The sequence below is a fragment of the Pongo abelii genome, chromosome 9 (genome assembly GCF_028885655.2).
Source record: "Pongo abelii isolate AG06213 chromosome 9, NHGRI_mPonAbe1-v2.0_pri, whole genome shotgun sequence".
In the NCBI taxonomy this organism is placed as follows: Eukaryota; Metazoa; Chordata; class Mammalia; order Primates; family Hominidae; genus Pongo; species Pongo abelii.
The window spans coordinates 4,385,477-4,407,748 of NC_071994.2; the positions used below are offsets into that span (position 1 = coordinate 4,385,477).

Genomic DNA, 22,272 nt, shown 5'->3' on the forward strand with positions numbered 1-22,272 from the left:
AATGGAGAACACCTTGAACGAGCCATCTTTGCAATGCCAAAATGTCCTCCCACAAGGAGTACGTTAAATTTGGAATACCCTTATCGAATGGAAGTTTTCATTGGAATAATTTATTGTAGTTTGTCCTAGGACTTTTTTTCATTTCAAGTAATTTATTTTGCTACCTCTTTGAAAACCTGCATGCTCCCGACATGAAATCCCCGTGCCATGCGTCTGTCGGTGTGTGTGTGCGTGTCTCGCTTCCCTTCTCCCTGAGTGCTCCTGTTGACGTGTCTGTGTCTTCAGCTGTTGAACAGTCTGTAAAGTCACACCTAGGCAACACACCCAGAGAACCCTCAGGCCACGCTGCTGGCTGTCGTAGGACCTCAGCCGCATCCCCACACATTCGACATCCATGTATTTTCATTAGGTCAACTCATATTTTGTGCCAGGTCAGCCACACTTGGACCCTGGTTAGTTGCAATCATGGTGGTCCGCTGGGCTCTCAGCCCCTGCACCAGAGGGTCTCGGCAGGACCACTTCCAGGGCTGCCGCTGGGACCCAGAAGGGGCTCACTGAGGCCTGGCTCAGGATCCTATTCCTGGCTCAGTCCAGGACTTTAAAGGAACCTGGGCTCCCTCCCCTCAGGGGCAGGCTCTAGAGCCCACATGGCCCCTCCTCTGAGCTGGCATTCCCCAGCCATCCATCTCTCTGAAGGTCCAGAGAGCTCGAGGACACACAGAACCCTTAGTGGGGCCCAGTGAAGTCAGGCGACGAAAGGATTCACATGACCCTGGAAGAAAAGCACCTCCTCCCAGCAAACACAGAGCCAACCATGGGCAGATGGCTTTGCTCAGGGTGGCAGAGGCCTCCGTGTACATCTGGGCAGCCGTGGGGCTCAAGTGCCATCTGGACGGTGGGCTGCACACCATCCTTGCCACATAAACACAGCAATACCTGCAACCCTTGGCTCTCATTTCAGATGCACAGGTGACAGCCTTAGACCCCTGCCCTAAAAACACCCCCAGGAGCCCTGACCATGCCTGAAGGGGCATAGCAGAAGGATACCTCCTGGTCTAGCCAACCCCGCCCCAAGCACAATGCCAGCACAAGCACACATGCGCGCACACACACACGCACAGGCAGCCCCAAGGCGAGCTGCCCACTTGGCCTGCAGACTGGCACACGGCTCAGCGTCAGGGGCCCTCCTGCCCTGGCCTCACACAGCTCCCCTGCTGCAGCCTGTGCCTGGAGGCCCTACAGCAGCAGCGCACTCACAGCATCCCCAGTGCCTTTCTGTTCTTCCCTTTCTTGTCCTTTGGCTCAGGACGGGCCATGTGACTAACCACTCGGCATCGTGGCTTGTGCTGTGTTTCCCGAACACCCGTTCATCATCTGAATTTGTGAGTTTGTGGAGATGTAATGTATCGCACGTTCCTAGGAACTTAGGCTTTGTTGCTATTGTGACTTAAAGCTAAACCTATTTTCTACTTGTAGGAATAACAGAGGAAGAGCGGCAGTTTCTGGCTCCTCCAATGCTGAAGTTCACCAGAAGCCTGTCCATGCCGGACACCTCTGAGGACATCCCCCCTCCACCGCAGTCTGTGCCCCCGTCCCCACCACCACCTTCCCCCACCACTTACAACTGCCCCAAGTCCCCCACTCCAAGAGTCTACGGGACGATTAAGCCTGCGTTCAATCAGAATTCCGCCGCCAAGGTGTCCCCTGCCACCAGGTCCGACACCGTGGCCACCATGATGAGGGAGAAGGGGATGTACTTCAGGAGAGAGCTGGACCGCTACTCCCTGGACTCTGAAGACCTCTACAGTCGGAATGCCGGCCCGCAGGCCAACTTCCGCAACAAGAGAGGCCAGATGCCCGAAAACCCATACTCAGAGGTGGGGAAGATCGCCAGCAAAGCCGTCTACGTCCCCGCCAAGCCCGCCAGGCGGAAGGGGATGCTGGTGAAGCAGTCCAACGTGGAGGACAGCCCTGAGAAGACGTGCTCCATCCCTATCCCGACCATCATCGTGAAGGAGCCGTCCACCAGCAGCAGCGGCAAGAGCAGCCAGGGCAGCAGCATGGAGATCGACCCCCAGGCCCCGGAGCCACCAAGCCAGCTGCGGCTTGACGAAAGCCTGACCGTCAGCAGCCCCTTCGCCGCCGCCATCGCCGGAGCCGTCCGCGACCGTGAGAAGCGGCTGGAAGCCAGGAGGAACTCCCCGGCCTTCCTCTCCACAGACCTGGGGGATGAGGATGTGGGCCTGGGGCCACCCGCCCCCAGGACGCGGCCCTCCATGTTCCCCGAGGAGGGGGATTTTGCTGACGAGGACAGCGCTGAGCAGCTGTCATCCCCCATGCCGAGTGCCACGCCCAGGGAGCCCGAAAACCATTTCGTGGGTGGCGCCGAGGCCAGTGCTCAGGGTGAGGCTGGGAGGCCGCTGAATTCCACGTCCAAAGCCCAGGGGCCCGAGAGCAGCCCAGCAGTGCCCTCCGCGAGCAGCGGCACAGCCGGCCCCGGGAATTATGTCCACCCACTCACAGGGCGGCTGCTTGATCCCAGCTCCCCGCTGGCCCTGGCACTCTCCGCAAGGGACCGAGCCATGAAGGAGTCTCAGCAGGGACCCAAAGGGGAGGCCCCCAAGGCCGACCTCAACAAACCTCTTTACATTGATACCAAAATGCGGCCCAGCCTGGATGCCGGCTTCCCTACGGTCACCAGGCAGAACACCCGGGTACCCCTGAGGCGGCAGGAGACGGAGAACAAGTATGAGACCGACCTGGGCCGAGACCGGAAGGGCGATGACAAGAAGAACATGCTGATCGACATCATGGACACGTCCCAGCAGAAGTCGGCTGGCCTGCTGATGGTGCACACCGTGGACGCCACTAAGCTGGACAACGCCCTGCAGGAAGAGGACGAGAAGGCAGAGGTGGAGATGAAGCCAGACAGTTCGCCGTCCGAGGTGCCAGAAGGTGTTTCCGAAACCGAAGGTGCTTTACAGATCTCCGCTGCCCCCGAGCCCACCACCGTGCCCGGCAGAACCATCGTGGCGGTGGGCTCCATGGAAGAGGCGGTGATTTTGCCATTCCGCATCCCTCCTCCCCCTCTGGCATCCGTGGACTTGGATGAGGATTTTATTTTTACAGAGCCATTGCCTCCTCCCCTGGAATTTGCAAATAGTTTTGATATCCCTGATGACCGGGCAGCTTCTGTCCCGGCTCTCTCAGACTTAGTGAAGCAGAAGAAAAGTGACACCCCTCAGTCCCCTTCGTTGAACTCCAGCCAACCAACCAACTCTGCAGACAGCAAGAAGCCAACCAGTCTTTCAAACTGTCTGCCTGCCTCATTCCTGCCACCCCCTGAAAGCTTTGATGCCGTCGCCGACTCTGGGATCGAGGAGGTGGACAGCCGGAGTAGCAGCGACCACCACCTCGAGACGACCAGCACTATCTCCACCGTGTCTAGCATCTCCACCCTGTCTTCCGAAGGTGGAGAGAACGTGGACACCTGCACAGTCTATGCAGATGGGCAAGCATTTATGGTTGACAAACCCCCAGTACCTCCTAAGCCAAAAATGAAGCCCATCATTCACAAAAGCAATGCACTTTATCAAGACGCGCTCGTGGAAGAGGATGTAGATAGCTTTGTTATCCCCCCGCCTGCTCCCCCGCCCCCGCCGGGCAGTGCCCAGCCTGGGATGGCCAAGGTTCTCCAGCCAAGGACCTCCAAGTTGTGGGGCGACGTCACAGAGATCAAAAGCCCGATTCTCTCAGGCCCAAAGGCAAACGTTATTAGTGAATTGAACTCTATCCTACAGCAAATGAACCGAGAGAAATCGGCAAAGCCGGGGGAAGGACTGGATTCACCAATGGGAGCCAAGTCCGCCAGCCTCGCTCCAAGGTAAGTCCGCGGTTGGTGCAGATGCACACCGCTCTGCGTGCACTGTCCCTGCTGACCAGGAAAGGCCCTCAGGTAGCAGCCCCAGCGGACACGAAGAGGGGAATTCATAAAGCCTGTGTGGGCCACGTCTGTTAATGCAGTAACACTTCTTTTTCTCATGCTCCTGGACTCCGGGACAGCCGAGTAATGATCACAGCCATCCTGGTGGGACACAGCACTCCTTCATAAAGACTTGTAATGAAATGAGGTTGCTGGAAGCCCTCTCCTCACCTTGGCTTCCAAAGAGAAGCTCCACTCTCTCCTCTGTGCCCTCCAAATCTCTGCCAGGACCACCTAGAAGGCCGTTTAGAGCCTCACCAAAGCCCAAACCAAGCTTCGAGTTGGTTGCAGGAGACTAGCTGCCCCAAGAGGGCAGCGAGTGTGTGGGCGGCGGGTGCAGGTGTCTGAATACACGTGTGGGTTCTTCTCCCCCTCCCATCACTACCAGGTTTGCGGGCTAGGGAGGCACAGGGTCATGGCTGTACTGGTGAACCCTAAGTGCAGTACATTCTTCCCTGCCAGCTCATCCTGTCCCAGGGGCAGAAGCCTCTAGCTGTGTCCATGTCAGCCCTTCACAGTATTGTGCAGGGTTTACATTATTTCCATTGGAACTGAAGGTAGAATAAGTCAGGAGTCATTTCTAGACGCAACCAGAGGGTTCTATCTGAGGCTGTCTGGAAGAAGCCTATATTTTGCACTGCTATAAAGAAATACCTGAGACTGGGTAATTTATAAAGAAACGAGGTTTAATTGGCTTGAGTTCTGCAGGCTATATGGGAAGCATGATGCTGGCATCTGCTTGGCTTCTGGAGAAGCCTCAAGAAACTTTCAGTGATCACCAAAGGGGGAGCAAGAGGGAGTCAGGGGAGGTACCACATTCTATTTAAACAACCTGATCTCATGAGAGCTCACTATGTACAGTAGCCAGGGGAGATGGTGCTAACCACTCATGAGAACTCCCCCACCATGAACTGATCACCTCCCACCAGGCACCTCCTCCAACACTGGAGACTACAATTTCACATATGAGATTTGGGTGGGAACACAGATCCAAACCGTATCAGGGCTCAGCGGTCTGTGGCTTTTGGGAGCCCCACTGGCTCCAGTGATGGCTTATGGTTCTTGGTTCTCCTTCCCCGTGGCGTGCACCATTTTGCTGTTCCCCAGGTGGCAGCGTCTTCAAGTCTCTCCCACTGATATTTGATCTTGGGTTTCATCATTTTGACTAATGAAGCCTCTCTCCATACCCCTGCTGGACAGGCATTTGATTTAAGCCACTCAGTGCATTAATCAGTGACATCACATACAGCTGGGGCTCAAGATGCAGACTGAGAGCCCCAATTTTCCCAGTTATTTTTCAGTGTGGATGTAAATAAATGACTAGGATGTCATCTATTACTCTAGAGGAGTATCGATAGATTGACATTGGTAGAGAGAAGCACAGTTACACTGCAGACATTCAGACAGTGCCTCCAGTCAAGGAGAAAGTCTAAGAATTATGTACGTATATACCTACAAGTACACTCAACAGCCTCCAGGAATTTTGAGAAAGGGTGTTGCCTTGCCGCTCAGGCTGGAGTGCTGTGATGTGATCATGGCTCATTGCAGCCTAGACCTCCTGGGCTTAAGCAATCCTCACACCTCACCTAGCCTCCTGAGTAGCTAGGACTATAGACGCATGCCACCACACCCAGCTAATTTTTTTTTTTTTTTTGGTAGAGATGGGGTGTCACCATGTTTCCCAGGCTGGTCTGGAACTCCTGGGCTCAAACAAACCACTCGCCTCAGCCTCCCAAAGTGCTGGGATTGCAGGCATGAGCCACTGCACTGGGCCAAAAATCTGAAAAACTGACTAGTTTAACCCTTCCCCATTACATACTAATGTGGCTCTTCCATCATTACTCTATGTGGAAGCAATAAAGAGGCCTTATCTTAGTGTTTCACATTTTTACAAAACACTTTCACATGGGTGGGTAATTTTTATGACAACTGGGGAGCAGGTATGAGTCACACCCATTTTTCAGAGGATAAGCGGCTTGTCCACATACACAGCCAGCAGGAGACAGAGCTGGGACACAGGCTGGGGTTTCCTGACTCTCACTTCCCTTTGTAAGCAATGTCTGCAGTAAGGAAGGAGCTGGAAGGGAATGGCTCTAGGGCTGGAGGAAGGAATCCACTGTTCAGGTCAGCAGGGCATCCTGTACCAAGCTGTGCTCCCCTGAACACTCCACTCGGTGAGTCCAGGGACCTCGTCCGTGGAGGCCTCTCCCTGAGTGGCAGCTGGACAGCTCAACCCCTCTACTCGTCTTCGGGCTGGGCCAGCTCCTGGGGTGCCCACAGGGGAGTGGGACCCCAACTTGCAGCGTCTCTAGGGTTTCTCTGCCCTGCATTTCTCCAGGGGCACCCTCAGTAGGGACTGGCTCAAAGCAGACCTCATAGGGCAGAATGCTGCTGTACTCTGAAGGAGAGCAGCTGCATACCACCGCCGACCCACGCGTGAGTGCCAAGAACGGCCGCCTCCCAGCTGTCCTGTTATTTATAGCCCGGCTCTCTTACAGTAAGAACAGGAGCCCACACCTATGACACAAAGCATTCACCAAACACCAGGCACTGCATTCCACGGCACCCCTGAGCCAGGGCCTGTAATTTTTCCCGCTGCGCAAACAAGGAACCCGAAGGCAGGGCGGTGAAGCTACTGAGCCGAGGGTACTTCACAGGAAGACGCGGAACTAGACCTCCAACCCATGGAGCTGGCTCAGGGTTTGACTCCTGACCTTGTGGGAGCCAGGGACTGCCTTGGAAGGAATGACCAACTGGCAAACCGAGCACCTGCAAGGCTGAGACTGCCGCGGGAAGGGCTGCTCTCAGGCCTCTGACTGCCCTTAGGCCAAGCTCTTTGGTCAGCATGAGGCTAATAACAGGCTTAGTCACTAGGAGGTCACCCTGCGGCCGATAACAGCAGGCTTAGTCACTAGGGGTTCACTGGCACTGCCAAGCTCCCAGAGGCCATGTCTGTTCCCTTCTTGCTCCCGGCCAAGGGTTACACTTTACACTCAGAGTTGGACTAGAAACAGGATGGCCTGAGGACAAAGATGAAGAACATTCACTGTAGGCACCAAACTAGGCTCAATCCTCTCCCTCGCCCTTGCTTCTCGGATCTAATAACCTCACCAGGCTGAGCACTTGGGACAAAGCCCCCATGGAGGTGCGCCACGGCCACGGGACACACTGACAAGGACAAGTGGGGGGCAGTCAGGACCACCACTGGGTGGGGGGTCCAGGATAGAGTTGCCAGGGCATCAAAGCTGTCCCCCTTGCCGTGAGGGCTGTCTCCTCTCAGCCACAGACCTGTCTCTGAGTACGTCTCCTTTGCTGGGCATGGCCTTCATTGATGGGCCCTGGGCATTTGATCATCTGAGGATCAGAGGGAGCCTTAAGAACTCTCACCTGAGTTCACTGCCTGGGCGACTCGCCACCACCTTTAAATGCATCTAAAAATTAAGAGCTGTGAATGGCCCTGGGCAAAATGAGGCACGAAATTGGATGAAGGGAATTCCTACCGAGGAAAAAGAAATGAGTTTTTCTAGGGAAAATTGAAAACCAGCCATGCTTTTTGAAATGACAGATAAGCAGTGGTGTAAAAATCCCATTTCCATAGAAACAAGTTTTGACTGCCCAAAAAAGAGACAATTTTTAGAGCTGTTCCTCAAATGTTCATTCATGAAATGGGCAGAAACCTCAGCTGAACTTGACCCTTTTAAAGTTCCTCTCATCCTTGGATTCTTCCTTTCTTTTCACTTCTTACAAGAATCCAGGATGGGATCAAAGGAAGCAGCTGAAGATTAAACGACTAGATCCTTGTTTTCCTTGGGTATGTTTGATTTAACTTTAGCCATGAATGAGTCTCTGCTGCTCAAAGCTCTTCCCTGAAATCAAGGATGACATGGAATTTGCAGATGTCTTAATTACAAATACGCCGACGAAAGGAAGATGATGAAGTAGTTCTCTTTAGTACATAATGTTAAAAGAGAAAAAAGTACATCATATTAGAGGCGTCTCCCAGGGTGATCTGAAAACACCCTGCCAAGAATGGAGGCGTCAGTTCTAAGAAAAGTGTTCCAGGACCACCTGGCCTGATTATTCCAGGAGGTAGTCTCATCTTTGATCTCAAACTGGATCAAAGTGAAGGAAACTGGTTTGGGGAAGGAAGAGTGAGTGTGTCTCCGTGAAGAGTCAGTGGTCCCTCCTCAGCAGAATGCCAAGACAACAGCTGCCAGCCCAGAGGCCTGACAGTGCTGCACGCTGGGGGTCCCAGCACAGGAGCCTGGGGCTGCAAAAGCTCAGAGCCGGAAGCTCCTCGGGTGCAGGCCTAAGAGACTGACTGGACACTCAGACTTGGAATCATGGCCCAGCCCCACCGTCTCCTGAATTCACCAGTCAGGAGTTCACTGAGCTACTTTCTATAAGCCTAGTGCCAGGCTGAGGCTAGAGAGTAACAAGGAATACACCAACAAGGATGCCTGGACCCTCAGAATGGGGCAGCAATTCCGTCACTAATCATTCACTCAACAAAGTTAGGGATTGCCTTTATGTGCCAGGCGCCATGCTGTGCCCAGGATTTATCACTGAACAAGAAAACATTCCAGATGCCCCTCCCTTTGGGGAGCTCAAATTCTCAAGGGGAGAAATGGACAAAAAATAATAAGACAAACCCAAACTGTGACAAATGCCACAAAGGAGCCACGACATGCTAACAGGTTAGTGACCAGTGCAGAAAGGGGCTGTGATGCACCAGCAGGTAAAAATAACCATGTGCAGAAGAGAGCCATGGGACACCAGCAGGTTAACCCTGACCACATGCAGAAAGGGCGGATTATGATGCCCTAGCAGGTTACAGTGAGCATGTGCAGAAAGGGACTGACACTCTGCAAGGAAATGACATTTGAATGACCAGAAATTTAAAAAGGAGCCAACCTTGCAGAAAACCAGGAGTGGAGCATCCCAGGCATGGGACAGAGAGTACAAGGCCCTGAGGCCAGAAAGTGCCTTCCGTGCTCATGAAACCATGGCCAGATGAGGAGGGCTGGGCAGGGCCAGGTCACGAGGGGCTTGCAGGTCATGGGCATGAGCTGAATGGAGTTCCAGATATGGCTGCCTTCAGAGGGCTTCAGCAAAGGCTTGGCATGACCAGACTTTGTTTCCTGAAGATGGCCCAGGCAGCTGTGTCATCAGGTGAATCCACTGGTGGCACAGGGAGGCTGCTGTGGGAGTGTAGGGCCTGCACTCTGGAGACAAGCAGGCAGACTCAAGGGATAAGTGCCTAAGGAACCCAGGAAAACACAGCAGCTTGCCTGACTTATATGCTTTGACCCAAAACAAACTTGCTATGACCCAGGAGCCCCAGGTGTCATTTGCCCTCCAGCGTTATTGAGAGCTAATTGACACACACCAGGCGCCGATTGTAAAACCAGATAAATCTGATGTTCTTTACCATCGCTTCTGTGGCAGGTCAGCTTCACGTTCACTCTGTATGTGGGGGCAACAGAGCAGTGAGTGTGTGCTTGTGGGGGTCCCCTGTGGCTTCTGTTAGGGGGCATGGCCTATAAGAGTTCCCCAGAGTCCCCTCTAGGTCACCAGCCCTTTACAGTGGGTGGGGTCCAGAAGGGACCTCGAGATTGGCCTTCGCTTCCCCATGGGATGGATGGGCTTCAGGGAGATTTGTCCTGTGAAACTCCAGGTCCCAGAGGCCTTTGAGGGAGTTCAGGCTACCTGGGATTGAGCTCAGGCGAGTTTTCCTCCCGAGGCCCCTGCGCCTGCTGCCTCACGGTACCTGCCTCCCCTTCCCAAGTCCTCCAGTCCCTACTGGGCTCTCTGCAGTATTATCGTGACAGCCTCTTGATTTTCAAATAACTTTGGGTGGTTAATAAGTTATCTCTGCCCAGCTGGTCCCAGAGCACAGACTGCTTCAACACTGACTTGGCACTAGAAGCTGCCTCACGGTGTTATCAGCACCTCAGGACCACTAGGTGGTTTGAGGGTTTCCAGGCCCTGATGGAAAAGTGAATGTGACGTCAGTAAATGCGACTGTGGGTGGCTGGGAGCACTAGTCAGGATGTGCGTCCATCGGGGCTGGTACTTGTGGGAGTCGGGCAAGGATGAATGGGAGTGGCTCGTCCTTGCCCATCAACAAGCGAATATCAAGTCAGAGTCTTCCTCCCCATTTTGGACATGAGGCCCTTTTAGCAAAAGCATATCACAGGGTTAATCTCTCTTCCCAAGAGCTAGGCACCTTCTTGATCTTAGCTGCGAACCTCCTGGCCTGAAGACCTGGATTCCTGGTGGAACTGCCGTGGAGCCTCAGGCTGCCTGCCCCGCTCCCAGGTCTGGCTCTGTAACTCGGTCAAGTCACTTAACTTTCTGATCTGAGAAAAGGATATATTATCCATCAACACTTCAGTCAAGAATTATTTATTACACCCCTGTTCTGGGCCAGACCTCGAGGACTAAAACTAGACCAGGACCCCCTCATGGCACTCAGAGCTGGGGGTGAGGCGGAGGCCTGGCAGCTGCTGAGACACACAACATAACACATGGCACCGGTGAGCAGTGTGGGCTCCAGTCCCCACATCCAGGCCTCGGGGAAGCTAGGTAAGGACTTGCTGCCTCCAGTTCTATCTTTTCAATGCCCTGCTTATCAGGAGGCTGTAAAGATGGAATAAATAAGAAAGCAATTTGGAAATAAGTGCTATTTTCATGCAAGATGGGGGCTCATCACTAAAATACAGAGGCGTGCGGTGTGCTGGAGAGAACATATGTTGACAGGCTCCAAGTCCAGCCCCAGTGCTGGCCAGGCCCAGCAGGCCCTTGACAGGCGGCTCATGGGAGGGCGAGAACCAGCATGCCTAATCAGCGTCACTGACCAGCCCCTGGCCCATGTTCAGCTACAGTTAAAGAGCAAATTACTCTAGCTATGCCAGAGGCTGATGCAGGAGGATCACCTGAGGAGGTCGAGGCTGCAGTGAGCTATGATTGCTGCATGACCCCGTCTCCAAAAAAAAAGCCAAATTGAATTTGTAAACAGTAAAAAAGCCACTTGCTTCTTTACTTACCTCACCCCAATTAACTTGTACTGACTGATGAAATAACAGCACCTCTCTGAGTGTCTCAATTACCTTGATTTTTTTTAATTCTCACATTTCTGTATGAATTTGATTTAAAAGGCAGGGTAGACAGTGGTGACCTGGTGGGGAGTTGGGTGTGAGTGTGTATATGCGTCTGTGTTCTAAATCAGGGCAGCAGATTCCTGTGTGTTCCAACTGGGAACCCAGCGGTTGCTTAGCAACGTAACCATGTGTGCAACTGGGAAGATCCAGTGAATATCATCAATGTGATTAACCAAGAGAGTCAAGCTGCTGAGGAGGGCAGGGCGGGCAGCCCAGGGTGGCCTTCACCCTGCGTCTCACACTCGCGGGCGGTTATTTTCTATAGCGATGTTGGGCAGGACATTGGCAGGCCCCAAGCACGTGACGCCCCTGTGATTAACGGCTGGGCTGTCATCTCATGATGTAGACTTGAAGCAAAGCACTTGTCCTGTTGGGGTGCCCTCCCCCACCAGGAATGTTCGTTTATCCTCCCTAAGCCACAGGAAAGATGGTTCAGGCACCTGAGGTAGGAAATTGGCAATAAGCTGCTTCTCAGTGGGCTTCAGGTAGAGGCGAACTTCACTCCAATGCTACTATTTTCTTTCTTTTTTCCTGGTTATTTTCTTCTTTACAAGTGGTTACATTATCCCAAGCCAAAGAAGGAAAAGGCAAGCTTGTGAGTTTCCCATGCTCCCTATGAAAGTGATGCCATATTGATGTTTCAGCTCTGGGCAGGCTGTGGCAGGCCGAAGGGACCACCACGGATGGGCTCTCAGCCAGGGTCTGCCCCACTGCCTTCATTTCATCTGTGGAAAGCAGCTTTTTTCTGTTTCTTCCTTTCTTGTTCATTAATTTTTGCAGTGTTGTCTCAAGTCATTCCATTTGTCATTTTCATTTGCTCCCATGACTGGTGTTAACAGAAGAGGGTCGTGCTGAACGGAAGTAAGTGCCACCTGCCGTGCTGCTGCGTGACCCCGTGTGTGCCACTCTCGCGCTCCCGCTGCCCACCGAGGTGTTTGCAGAGCCTCCTCTTCGCTTCCTAACCACACACACAGCTGCCTGCAGAGCCTTTCCTTACAAAAACCAAAATCAATCCCAACTACCTGGGAACAGCTGGGTATTTTCCCAGTGAGGGTGGCACTGGGGCAACCCTCTGGGCCAGAGATACCCGTGGTGAATACTGCCCAGGCGTGAAGCAGGTGCTCTCACTCTGGGGCTCACTTGCCTCTGCTTCACAGGCCTGGTGAGCACCAAGGCCAGGCACCAGTCATGCTGCCACGGTGGAGCTGCCCAGAGTCAGGGCTGCAGGCACAGTCACCATGTAGTCAGATTTAGCAAAAGCACGTGGAGACCAGAACTTTACCCCAGCTACCCCTCCTCCTCTAGTCCTCTGTGGGCATATGTCTTCTTGTAAGATGTTTTCCCATTTTATAGGAAACATTCCCTGTGCCCCAAGGTCCTTGGCCCTAATTAACACCCCAAATCACCTCTGAATGCAGTGGCTTTCAGCTTACCCATTATTTGATTTCAATCATCTTGGCTTGTTTTATCAACGTGGACAAATAAGCCTTCCTCAAAACCTGTGCTCTTGTGACTCTGGAATAAACACAGAAGAACAGGCCACAGCACCCCCAGTTTTAACTTAAGTTGGAACTGGAGCTGGTCTTTCGACCCTCTTTGAGTACCAGAGAAGAGGGGGTTGCAGGTTTTTTCATGTATCCTATGTTCATAGGCCACCTCTCTCTTGAGAGTATAAACTGAGATACTAGAGGGTGCTGGCCCCTCTCCCCTGCTGTGAAGCCCCCACTGGGCTCTGATGTGATTTCGGGTTTTTTGGTTTTTTTTTTTTTTATTGTTGTTGTTGTTTTTGAGAAGAAGTCTAGCTCAGTCGCCCAGGCTGGAGTGCAGTGGCACGATCTCAGCTCACTGCAACCTCTGCCTCCTGGGTTCAAGCAATTCTCCTGCCTCAGCCTCCCAGTAGCTGGGATTACAGGCACCCACCACCACACTCAGCTAATTTTTTTTTTTAATTTTTAGTAGAGATGGGGTTTCACCATATTGGCCAGGCTGGTCTCAAACCCCTGACCTCAAATGATTCACCCACCTAGGCCTCCCAAAGTGCTGGGATTACAGGCGTGAGCCACCGTATGCAGCCTCTGATTTCTTGATTGTGAATAACTGGGCCCAGAAACAGTGGAGGAATCCTCAGAGTCTCACCTGCCTTGTGCCTGTTGGTGTGAGCAATGACCAGCAAGCCACCATTGAGGGTGGGGGCAGGTTCTAGATGGGGATGCCTGGTTTGTAACATCTCCCACTCAGGGGCACCCAACCCTCCGGAAAATAGCACGTGAACACCCTATGGGTGGATGGGGTCCCTGGCCCAGCAGTGCACCCACCAGCCCCTGCAAACACTTCTCACAGCAGGATCGAAGCCCCAGTCCACAGCACAGGCCCCTTTCAGATTTGCCCCTCCTTTCTCACTATGGACTAGTCCACACTTTAAGCAACAGTGACTAACATCAAGTAGGGAACTGTCCCACAGCTTAGGGGAACCTAGGTAACTGATGGGTGGTTTCACCCAAATATACATCCATAGTAAAGAAAGAGAAAAGAAAAAAATGGAGAGAGACAGACTAGACTAGCAGCAGGGCCCATCTCCAGCTCACTCCCTTTGCTTTTAGCTCCTGGAGGGTTCTGGGCCATTAGCTTTGTGCATACCCTGGAATGAAAACCAAGGCCTAACCAAATGGCCTCTAAGGTTCAGGGTCTCTCAGTGTCCGGGGAGTTTGTTAATTGCAGACACCTGGTCCCCACGCACAGCACTCCTGCTTCCACAGGTTTGAGATGAGCTCAGGAGTCCTCACTGCCCACCAGTGTCCCAGGTGGTTTCTATGAAGGGTCTGTGGGCTCCTCTTTGGGAAGTGCTGCTCTAACTGGTCAGCCATTGAGCTCCAAAGATAGCCCCAATGCAAGTCGATGAACTGGCCCCCAGCAGACGGGCAGGGGCTTCAGTCTTGCCCTCCAGGGAGTCTCCCCACATGGCAGCATCTCTACTGTTCACAGCTCTCCCCCTCTTACCCATGACCCTTTCACTGAGACACTGCAGCCCACCACCATTCACGGTCACGATGTCACACCAGGGCACTCCTCACACTCTCCAGAGCCCCTCCACCCAGGGTAACCCACCACGTAGGAGGGAGAGGAGCCCACTTCATGTGGGAAGACGTGGAGACAGGAGAAAAGTGCACCTAAGCTGGCATCTGGCAGAGCCAGGGCTCCAGCAGACATCTCTCAAGTCCGGGTCTTGAAGAGAGAGTCGTGGTAGGATGGATCTTTCCAGAAGCGGTGGGTGGGCCGTTCACATCCACGTGAATGGGCCCAAAAGGCAAGAGACCCACACCTCTCTTCCCCTCCCCAGTGGCTGTGGCTTTCCTAGGGACAATAGGATGAATGGGCTTTCAGTGTGGGGACAGCAAAATACGCACTAGGGCCCAGAGTGGCAGTTGTTCTCTTGGTGTGGAGAGTGCCTGCCACGGGCCTTGGCCAGAGCCTGTGAGGGAGTGGTGTGTGAAAGGCCACCTCCACGTGGGTAAGCGTGAGGACTTGGACTTCCAGCACTGAGATGGGACCTCCTGCCTGTGGGAGTCATCTGGCAACCTCCCTGGGGCCAGTAAAGGTTGGAGCTAGAAGGGTTGTCCTCCCTGACTTGAGCTCTGAGGGCTTTGCCTGCCGAGCCAGAGCGGCAAGGCACAGGGGACCCTCGGGGACGCCCATGGCCACCCTGGGGAAGACAGGGCTCCTCGCGCATTCTGCTTTAATAAGGCCCGTGTGTCCTACCAGTGAGCCTCTCACATGAAAGGGGCTAAAAATAGCACAGGGTACCCCAGCTCCTTCCGCAACAAAACTGTCCACTGGGTGGGTGCTGGACAGTGCTGCCTCAGGAAGGTGAGCGCAGCCCACACTGGCCACACAAGCCACGCCCTGCTGTCTCGGTTTCCAGGTGATCTCAAACCCTGAGTGCCCTACGTAGCTACAGGGGTTCCGGTTACTGAAAGGGGCCACCTGGGAAGGATCCTGCCCTGCTCTTGTCCATTTACCCAAAAAGCCAAAGGCTGCCAGGTGGCTCAGAGGATCCTCTCCTCCAGGTGTGCTCCCTCCCACCTGCTGAAGCTGAGGCACTGGAGATGTTGCCTGGCACGTTCTACCCAGGTGACAGGACCCCACTCTGTCCCTGTCTCCGTGCCCTCTTCAAGGGACCCCTTCCAAGTGCCTCAGTGGTCACCCTCCCGAGGGTCCCCCTGGCCCTGTCCCCCAGCACAAGCAGGTCCCCCAGCTCCTCTGTCCCAGTTCAGGTGAGTGGGCTGACGTGGTGTGCTCTGGTGTCTCCAACTTTGCTCTGGCTCCTTTCTCCCCCTCCCCCACCCTGGCATGGCAAATCATTTGTTCACTGCCAGTGCATCTGCCACTAGACACTCCGGCATGGTTTGGGCGTCTCCCTCGCCTTCCTTGGTGATCTGCAGCCAGCTGCCCTGACTCAGTGACCTGCCTTGTGATGGTTTTCTCTGTGTTGCTGTTTCAGAAGCCCGGAGATCATGAGCACCATCTCAGGTACACGGAGCACGACGGTCACCTTCACTGTTCGCCCCGGCACCTCCCAGCCCATCACCCTGCAGAGCCGGCCCCCCGACTATGAAAGCAGGACCTCAGGAACAAGACGTGCCCCAAGCCCTGTGGTCTCGCCAACAGAGATGAACAAAGAGACCCTGCCCGCCCCCCTGTCTGCTGCCACCGCCTCTCCTTCTCCCACTCTCTCAGATGTCTTTAGCCTTCCAAGCCAGCCCCCTTCTGGGGATCTATTTGGCTTGAACCCAGCGGGACGCAGTAGGTCGCCATCCCCCTCGATACTGCAACAGCCAATCTCAAATAAGCCTTTTACAACTAAACCTGTCCACCTGTGGACTAAACCAGATGTGGCCGATTGGCTAGAAAGTCTAAACTTGGGTGAACATAAAGAGGCCTTCATGGACAATGAGATCGATGGCAGTCACTTACCAAACCTGCAGAAGGAGGACCTCATCGATCTTGGGGTGACTCGAGTCGGGCACAGAATGAACATAGAAAGGGCTTTGAAACAGCTGCTGGACAGATAAGGACGGCTGCTCTCCACCTCGCAGACTGCTCTTGTTATAAGTAGAGATGGGCTCGTGCTGAAACATCTGAATGCCAAGCGAAGTCTGTGAGCATCAACCCCACTCCATGGGTTTGTCTCCTGGTACCCAAAGAAATACTGAGTTGTGTCCACAACATGGCTGGGTCTTCAGACCCCTGGCTCACCATGTGGGTGTCTTGGGCAGTTTCTATCAAACATGGGACAAGGGGAGAGAGTTTTTCTAACATGGAAAAAGATTCCCAGCCTGCCGCCCAGCATGCACGTGGCCTCGCTTTGCCGGGTCCGAGAGGCTCCCCGTCAATTTTGCACGGGATCCTAGCTCTTGTAGGCAGACACCAGTGCACTCTAGATACCTCCTGAGACCTCCGTCCTCTGCTTTCCGGGCAGCTCTCACCACCCCAGGCCCCGGCACGAGGCCTTTCCTCAGTCCTGTGGCCTCTCGGAGGACACCTGATGCTCACCTGTCCCTCTTTCTCCTGCACTTGGCTTGCAGTGAGATGCTCCCAGACGCATTGTCCAGTGCCCCATCATGGGCCTGAAAGGCAGAGAAACTTCTTCCTACACAGATTCTTTTCCCCATCTCCTCCTGTGGTTTGCATCCATGGCTCCTTGGCCATGAGGTTCCTGGCAGTGCTGGGAGTTTGGATGGGATCGTGCCCGGCTTTGCTTAGCTTTCTTTATTTCTGCAAATCTGTTAGCATAATTCCAAGGTGGCCAAGCAGATGTCACATGGAGTTAGTCAAAGCACAAAGTCACGATTCCACAATGGAGGGGAGACCTGGCCAAGGGAGCCAGCCAGCGTGCAGCTGCCCAAGCTCCAGGTCTCCAGGACAAGAGCAGTTGTCTGCCAGGAGCACCCATCCAGGATGGAGAATAAGGGCTTCTCTGCCTCTCAGAATTCTTTTTAATTGAAAATGTCTTGAGCTCTGCAAAGATCAGAGCAGGTGAGCATCCACTTTGACATGAAGGACAAGAAGACGCATGGCTCATGGCGGACACACGCAGCTGCCAGTGAGACAGCGTCTCCTCTGGGAGCTGGGCGGGCACAGCATCCTCAGTTCTGTGCCCAGCCAAGGGTGAGCATCTCTGCTGAGACAGTCCTTTTGCTCTCGGAGGCCAGGGAAGATGGTACTTAGAGGCTTTTCCCCATCGCTCTGGGTGTCTAGGAATCCCACCAGCTTGTCTTAACAGTACAACAGCTTCTTTGAGGACCCAGTGGGTATGGAGTAGAGACAGAACCCAGGGTTGAGAACAGAAGGTGGGCGGCAGGATCAGAGTGAAAGCAGAGGCGTGAGGAGAGGAAAGCAGGGAGGTCTCCTGGGCTGCCAGGTCAGCCTCTCTGGCAAGGCTTTCTTGAGCCCCGCCCCTTTCTTTCCCCGGAGTCCCTCCACCCCATAACAATACCTCGAATTTCCAAAAGAGGTCACCAGACGCACATGGGCCGCAACACACACAGTCAGGCTTCCAGCACATTCTCCCCCATTTGGAGGATACTCGAATGTCAGGTTTTTGGTTTTATTATGATTTCAGAACTAGCTCAGCCCATCTCTAATTATAAAACATGGTTTTGTTTTGTTTTGTTTTTTCCTTTTTTTCTTGATTAGGTCTGGAACAGCTCTAGAATGAACACATAAAATTTAGCAATTTAAAATCTCTTTCTTTACTGCAAGTTTAAATAGTTGTACAGATAGTTTATAAGCACAATATTTTAAGAAAAAAAAGTGGCTGGTCTACTAGGCAGCCTTTGTGCCACTTCAGTGCTAGAAAGTTAAAGAAAAAAAAAACTTTTGTGATTTAATAATACTATTTCTGTGGAATAATTATAAAAGTATGACCTTTTTAAATCAACCTTATTTGGATGCATCTGAACCAGCAGAGCTGTGTTATATTTTCTATCTTTGCTAGAACTTCGTCATTGAAGGACAATTTCTTCAAAGTGGTTACAATTCATAATGCAGCAGTTTCTCCAAAAACAAAAACAAAACACACACCACACACACGTGCTTTTCCAGTCACACACTCCTGATCTGGAAACCAAGTTTTTGGACCTTCTGTTCCAAAACCTTTTGCAGGTCAACCTTTGTATTTGAAATTATCCAATCCAACTTGAAATCAATTGAATATTAAGGCGCTTTACTTCCGTGTGCTTTCAGTTTTTCCATCATGAGATGAATGAGCATTACTCTAGATAAATTTCAAGACAGGATACTATAGGTGGCCTGCTGAGGCTGCCCCATATTTTAGAAAATGTAAAAATGGTGGTTTGGCCATTAATTTGTCTTCCATTTGATGATACCGCAAAATTCCGTGAATCCATTCCTTTGGCATGGCGCTTTCCCTGGGCCTACAGTTGGTATTACCTCTGTGCTCAGTGCCAGGCAAAACACTAGCTCAAAGGAGAGTCAAGGAAACCGCTAGCAGACGATAACCAGTCGCAACTCGGTGACTTCGGTTTGTTGAACTTTGGCAGCCAGTTGGTGAGGGCCAGATGTTATTCCCTTTCTTAAAGATACTCCAAGCCACATGCCACTAACCACAAGCAAGCTGGCTGCAAGACTAAAGAGTGGATAACATAGTTTATTTTTACATTGTCTTATTATAGAGAAGTAATAGACCTATCAGAACCTGCACTGACCAACAAATAAACACATGTTGCCAAGATGAATCGGTCTCTATCTCTATTTGCTTATTTTGGTACTGAAAGCAATAGTTCCTCATTCAAATCACCACCCACTGTTCTCCCCCTTTGGGACATGTTAGGACCAGGCCCTATTCCATGCCCCTCTTTAATGGTGGAACAAATGTTAAACTGCTCATCTAAAGATCATGTTGATATTATTCCAGGTTTTAAGATCAACTTTTGTTACATACTGTAATTTAAATAAACTGCATTTACATGCCTAGTTTCTGTAATATTGTGTATACAAAACCCAAATCTCTCAAAATGTAAATTATGTATACCTGCCAAGATACCTTTTCCAGGGTGTCTGCGCACATTTTAAGTTAATTCACATAATATAAAAATTACTCAATGTGACTGTTGATTTGCTGAACTTTACATATCACAAAGTGAATTATTTGTGATACTTTAGTTAATAAAATGGTAAATTTTTTTCTCAGTTATTGAAAAAGCAAGCATTATCCAGTTGATCTGGCAATGACTTTTTGTGTGTGGGCCACAATATTGATTTTCCCATTAACAATTTTTTTTTTGTTTTTTAAATACTAATATGTTTCACACTATAGTTTGTGTAACAACACGTGTTCGCATTATCTATGTTGCTGTTACTTTTGTGCTTTTATTCTTTTTAGACTTTATAAAAAAAAAAAAAAAAAGCTCCTGTAATTTGCACTTTCTCCCAATCCTTAAATCTCTTGTATGGCAACCAAAATTACTGTAAAAAAATAAATATACTATTGCACTAAGGTTGTGGTTCTGATTGCAAACAAACAGTGAACACTGTCTGAATTAAACAAAAAGCTGCCCGACTTGCAATCTAATGTAGATTATCTCAAGCATTGTGGCCAGCTCTGCCTCTCTAAAACCGACCAGAAAAATCTCTCTCATCGAGTAAACAGGCTCTTGTCACTGAGCTAATTTGCCTTGGTTCCATTTCCTTATTCTCAATTTATCAATGGATACGTGCATGTTATTTCAGAATTATGCAAAATGTCAAAATCTGCTTCTGTGACTGCTGCTATAGGCGTGGAGCTGAGGCTCGGCTTTTCCTTTTGTTCTGGGTGGAAGCAGTGGTGCCGCGGAGGGCCAGCCAGATCCGGACCCTTCCCTCAGGGTCCAGTCTCCCCACACCCCAGCAGGGTGTCTTCTAGCCATAAGGCCAAGGGAGTGGCAGAACTGGGCCACCTCTCTGGTTGACAAGCTAACCACATGCTAAGGCTTGGAGCGAGAGAGAATTTGTGTCTATTGGCAAAGAACTAAGCCAGGAAGACATGGGCCATCCCTCCGCTTTAGGGAAGCATATTTTAAACCTAAACGTTGAACTTCTTCTTTGGCCTCACCAGTGAAAACTTGTTGTCTTTAGTTCCTAAAGTTTCTTCTACTTTGGCACATTCCCCAGTTGAGCAGCAGCCTCTATGCTTCCATGTTCAGGAAAAATTCCAGTCCTCATATCTCTTATAGTTCACCCTCAAGCTCTCCCGCTTCACCATCCAATAGTTTCTCCCAAACCTTGGCACCCCCCCAGACTTTGCTTCCAATGGTTTCTTCCAGACCACTTTTCCTAGATGAATATATTCGTTTACCTTACTAGGAAAATTATTGGAAGATTTTTTCTTTTACTTGAAATTGGAGGCATTTTAATAACTGGTGAACTGGAATGTGTTTCTGTATTTATAGACATCCATGTACCCATGCAAGTAGGTGAACATTCCACAGTGGCTGGGTGACCACAGCAGCTGCACGCAGACAGGACTGCCCATGCTTTGTGGGGAATCAGAGAATTTCCAAACTTGTTTCTCAGACTTCCGCAGATCTGATCGCTTTGATTTCTAATCCATGCTGTATTGGTGATTTTGTTTATCGTTCCTGTAACTTGTTCTACATTCCACAGTCTTTACCGTTTTATGTTCAAAATTACAACAATCCCTGTCCATTGATTCCACTCTGGAACTCTTTGTTCATGGCAATTTTGAAATTTTAATACGAGCCTTCAAATAAACACAGAAAAGAAAAAAAAAGGAAAAAAAATAAAGTGTGTGCCTTGGGTGTTTTGAACCTGATCTGCATAAAACCATATTGTATTCAAATGCTGTATCTTTCATGAAAGGATAAATATATCTTCAATGTATTAATGTAGCTGATAAAATAGTTATAGTGCCTTGTTTTCTGAACTGAGAAGCCCATATCAATGCACAACGTAAAGAAAGGACGGTTCGAGCTATGAAATGTTGAGGACACCTACACGTGATTCTGGAGCCTTTCTCATCATAAGACTGTGGAAAATACACAGTCGTTTAAGTTAAAAATAAAAAGTAAATTGAAATAAGATTGTGTTATCAATTAATTTTCCATTAAAAATGCTCTCTACTGTATCATTTTCAGTATTTTCATTTAATTAAAATACAAAATGTGTTTGAGGATTTTCATGGAAAGGAGAAAAGACAGTTTAACCACAGGAGCCCTGGACTCTCTGACCTACTCCCCTTGTGCTGTGCCGCCCCCCGGTGGTACTCATTGGTAATGCTTAACGAAGCCATCAATATCAATCATTTCGACGTTTTGTTATAAATATACACAAATTCATTTTTAGTGATTGAGGCCACTCATCGCAGGAAAATGTTTCCATTTTTCACAAGTGAAAGTGGCAACATGTGTGTTTTTCTTTCGACAAAAAAACGATGTGAGAAGTACCTCAGCATAATTCTTGTCTCAATGCTGTCGTGCTCCGTTTGCTTTAAGTGCGAAGCTTCCCTGAGCAGCCTCTGCCTTTCTAGAGGATGAGCCTGGGGTGTAGTGAGCATATCACGGCTGCCATCTGCCTGCGGGACCAGAATAGCCACAGCAATAGTGAGCGTTTGTGGGATTCCGGACAGATGGGAGCGGCAGCAGCCCCATCTTCTCGGGGCCCCCCTACAAACAGGCCGCAGAGGTTCTGGAGGCTGTCCTGCCACACACATCTCTCAAGGGAGTGAGGAGCTACTCAGATCCAGAACTCCCCACTGTGTCTGCTCAGCTCACAGACTATTATCGGTGTGGCTATTTACCAGCCAGAAGAGTCCACTGGAATTCAGATTGTGTAGTTTCAGGCAACAATGCAGCCAATAATCCAAGAACCTGTAGGGTGCTCGGGGAGAAGTGGCCAAAGCTTCTTCATCACCCTGCTCCACATGTGCTGCTACCTCCGCTCCAAGTATGAAGCATGTGTCTGAGAGCCAGAGGAGGGGCCCTGGCACTGCTCACAGCCAGTGGGTAAGACCTGGCAGCCAGGCCCTGGGCCCCCGTGAGGTAGGGACCACGGAAATGGCCCAGTTCACAGGACAGAGTGTGGAGACCCCTCACCAGCCATCTGCATCTGGGG

At 51.1% G+C, this 22,272-nt stretch overlaps 1 protein-coding gene and 1 long non-coding RNA gene across 7 annotated transcripts in view; one reads left to right on the forward strand and one right to left on the reverse strand.

Moving 5' to 3' along the window:
* SHANK2 (SH3 and multiple ankyrin repeat domains 2) overlaps positions 1-19,564 on the forward strand; it is a 694,542-nt gene extending 674,978 nt beyond the window's left edge. For all 6 annotated transcript variants that reach the window (XM_054524157.1, XM_054524158.1, XM_054524159.1 and 3 more), the window contains 2 exons: positions 1,477-3,883; positions 15,644-19,564. In XM_054524157.1, the coding sequence (XP_054380132.1) occupies positions 1,477-3,883; positions 15,644-16,214 (2,978 nt within the window). In that variant the 3' untranslated portion in view covers positions 16,215-19,564. The remainder of the gene's footprint in view (positions 1-1,476; positions 3,884-15,643) is intronic.
* On the reverse strand, positions 110-11,279 carry LOC129048565 (uncharacterized). The gene is made up of 3 exons (XR_008510991.1): positions 11,032-11,279; positions 2,760-2,885; positions 110-311 (listed from the first exon to the last, which is right to left on the reverse strand). It is a non-coding gene; the product is annotated as an uncharacterized LOC129048565 (long non-coding RNA).
* Positions 19,565-22,272: the final 2,708 nt, after the last annotated feature.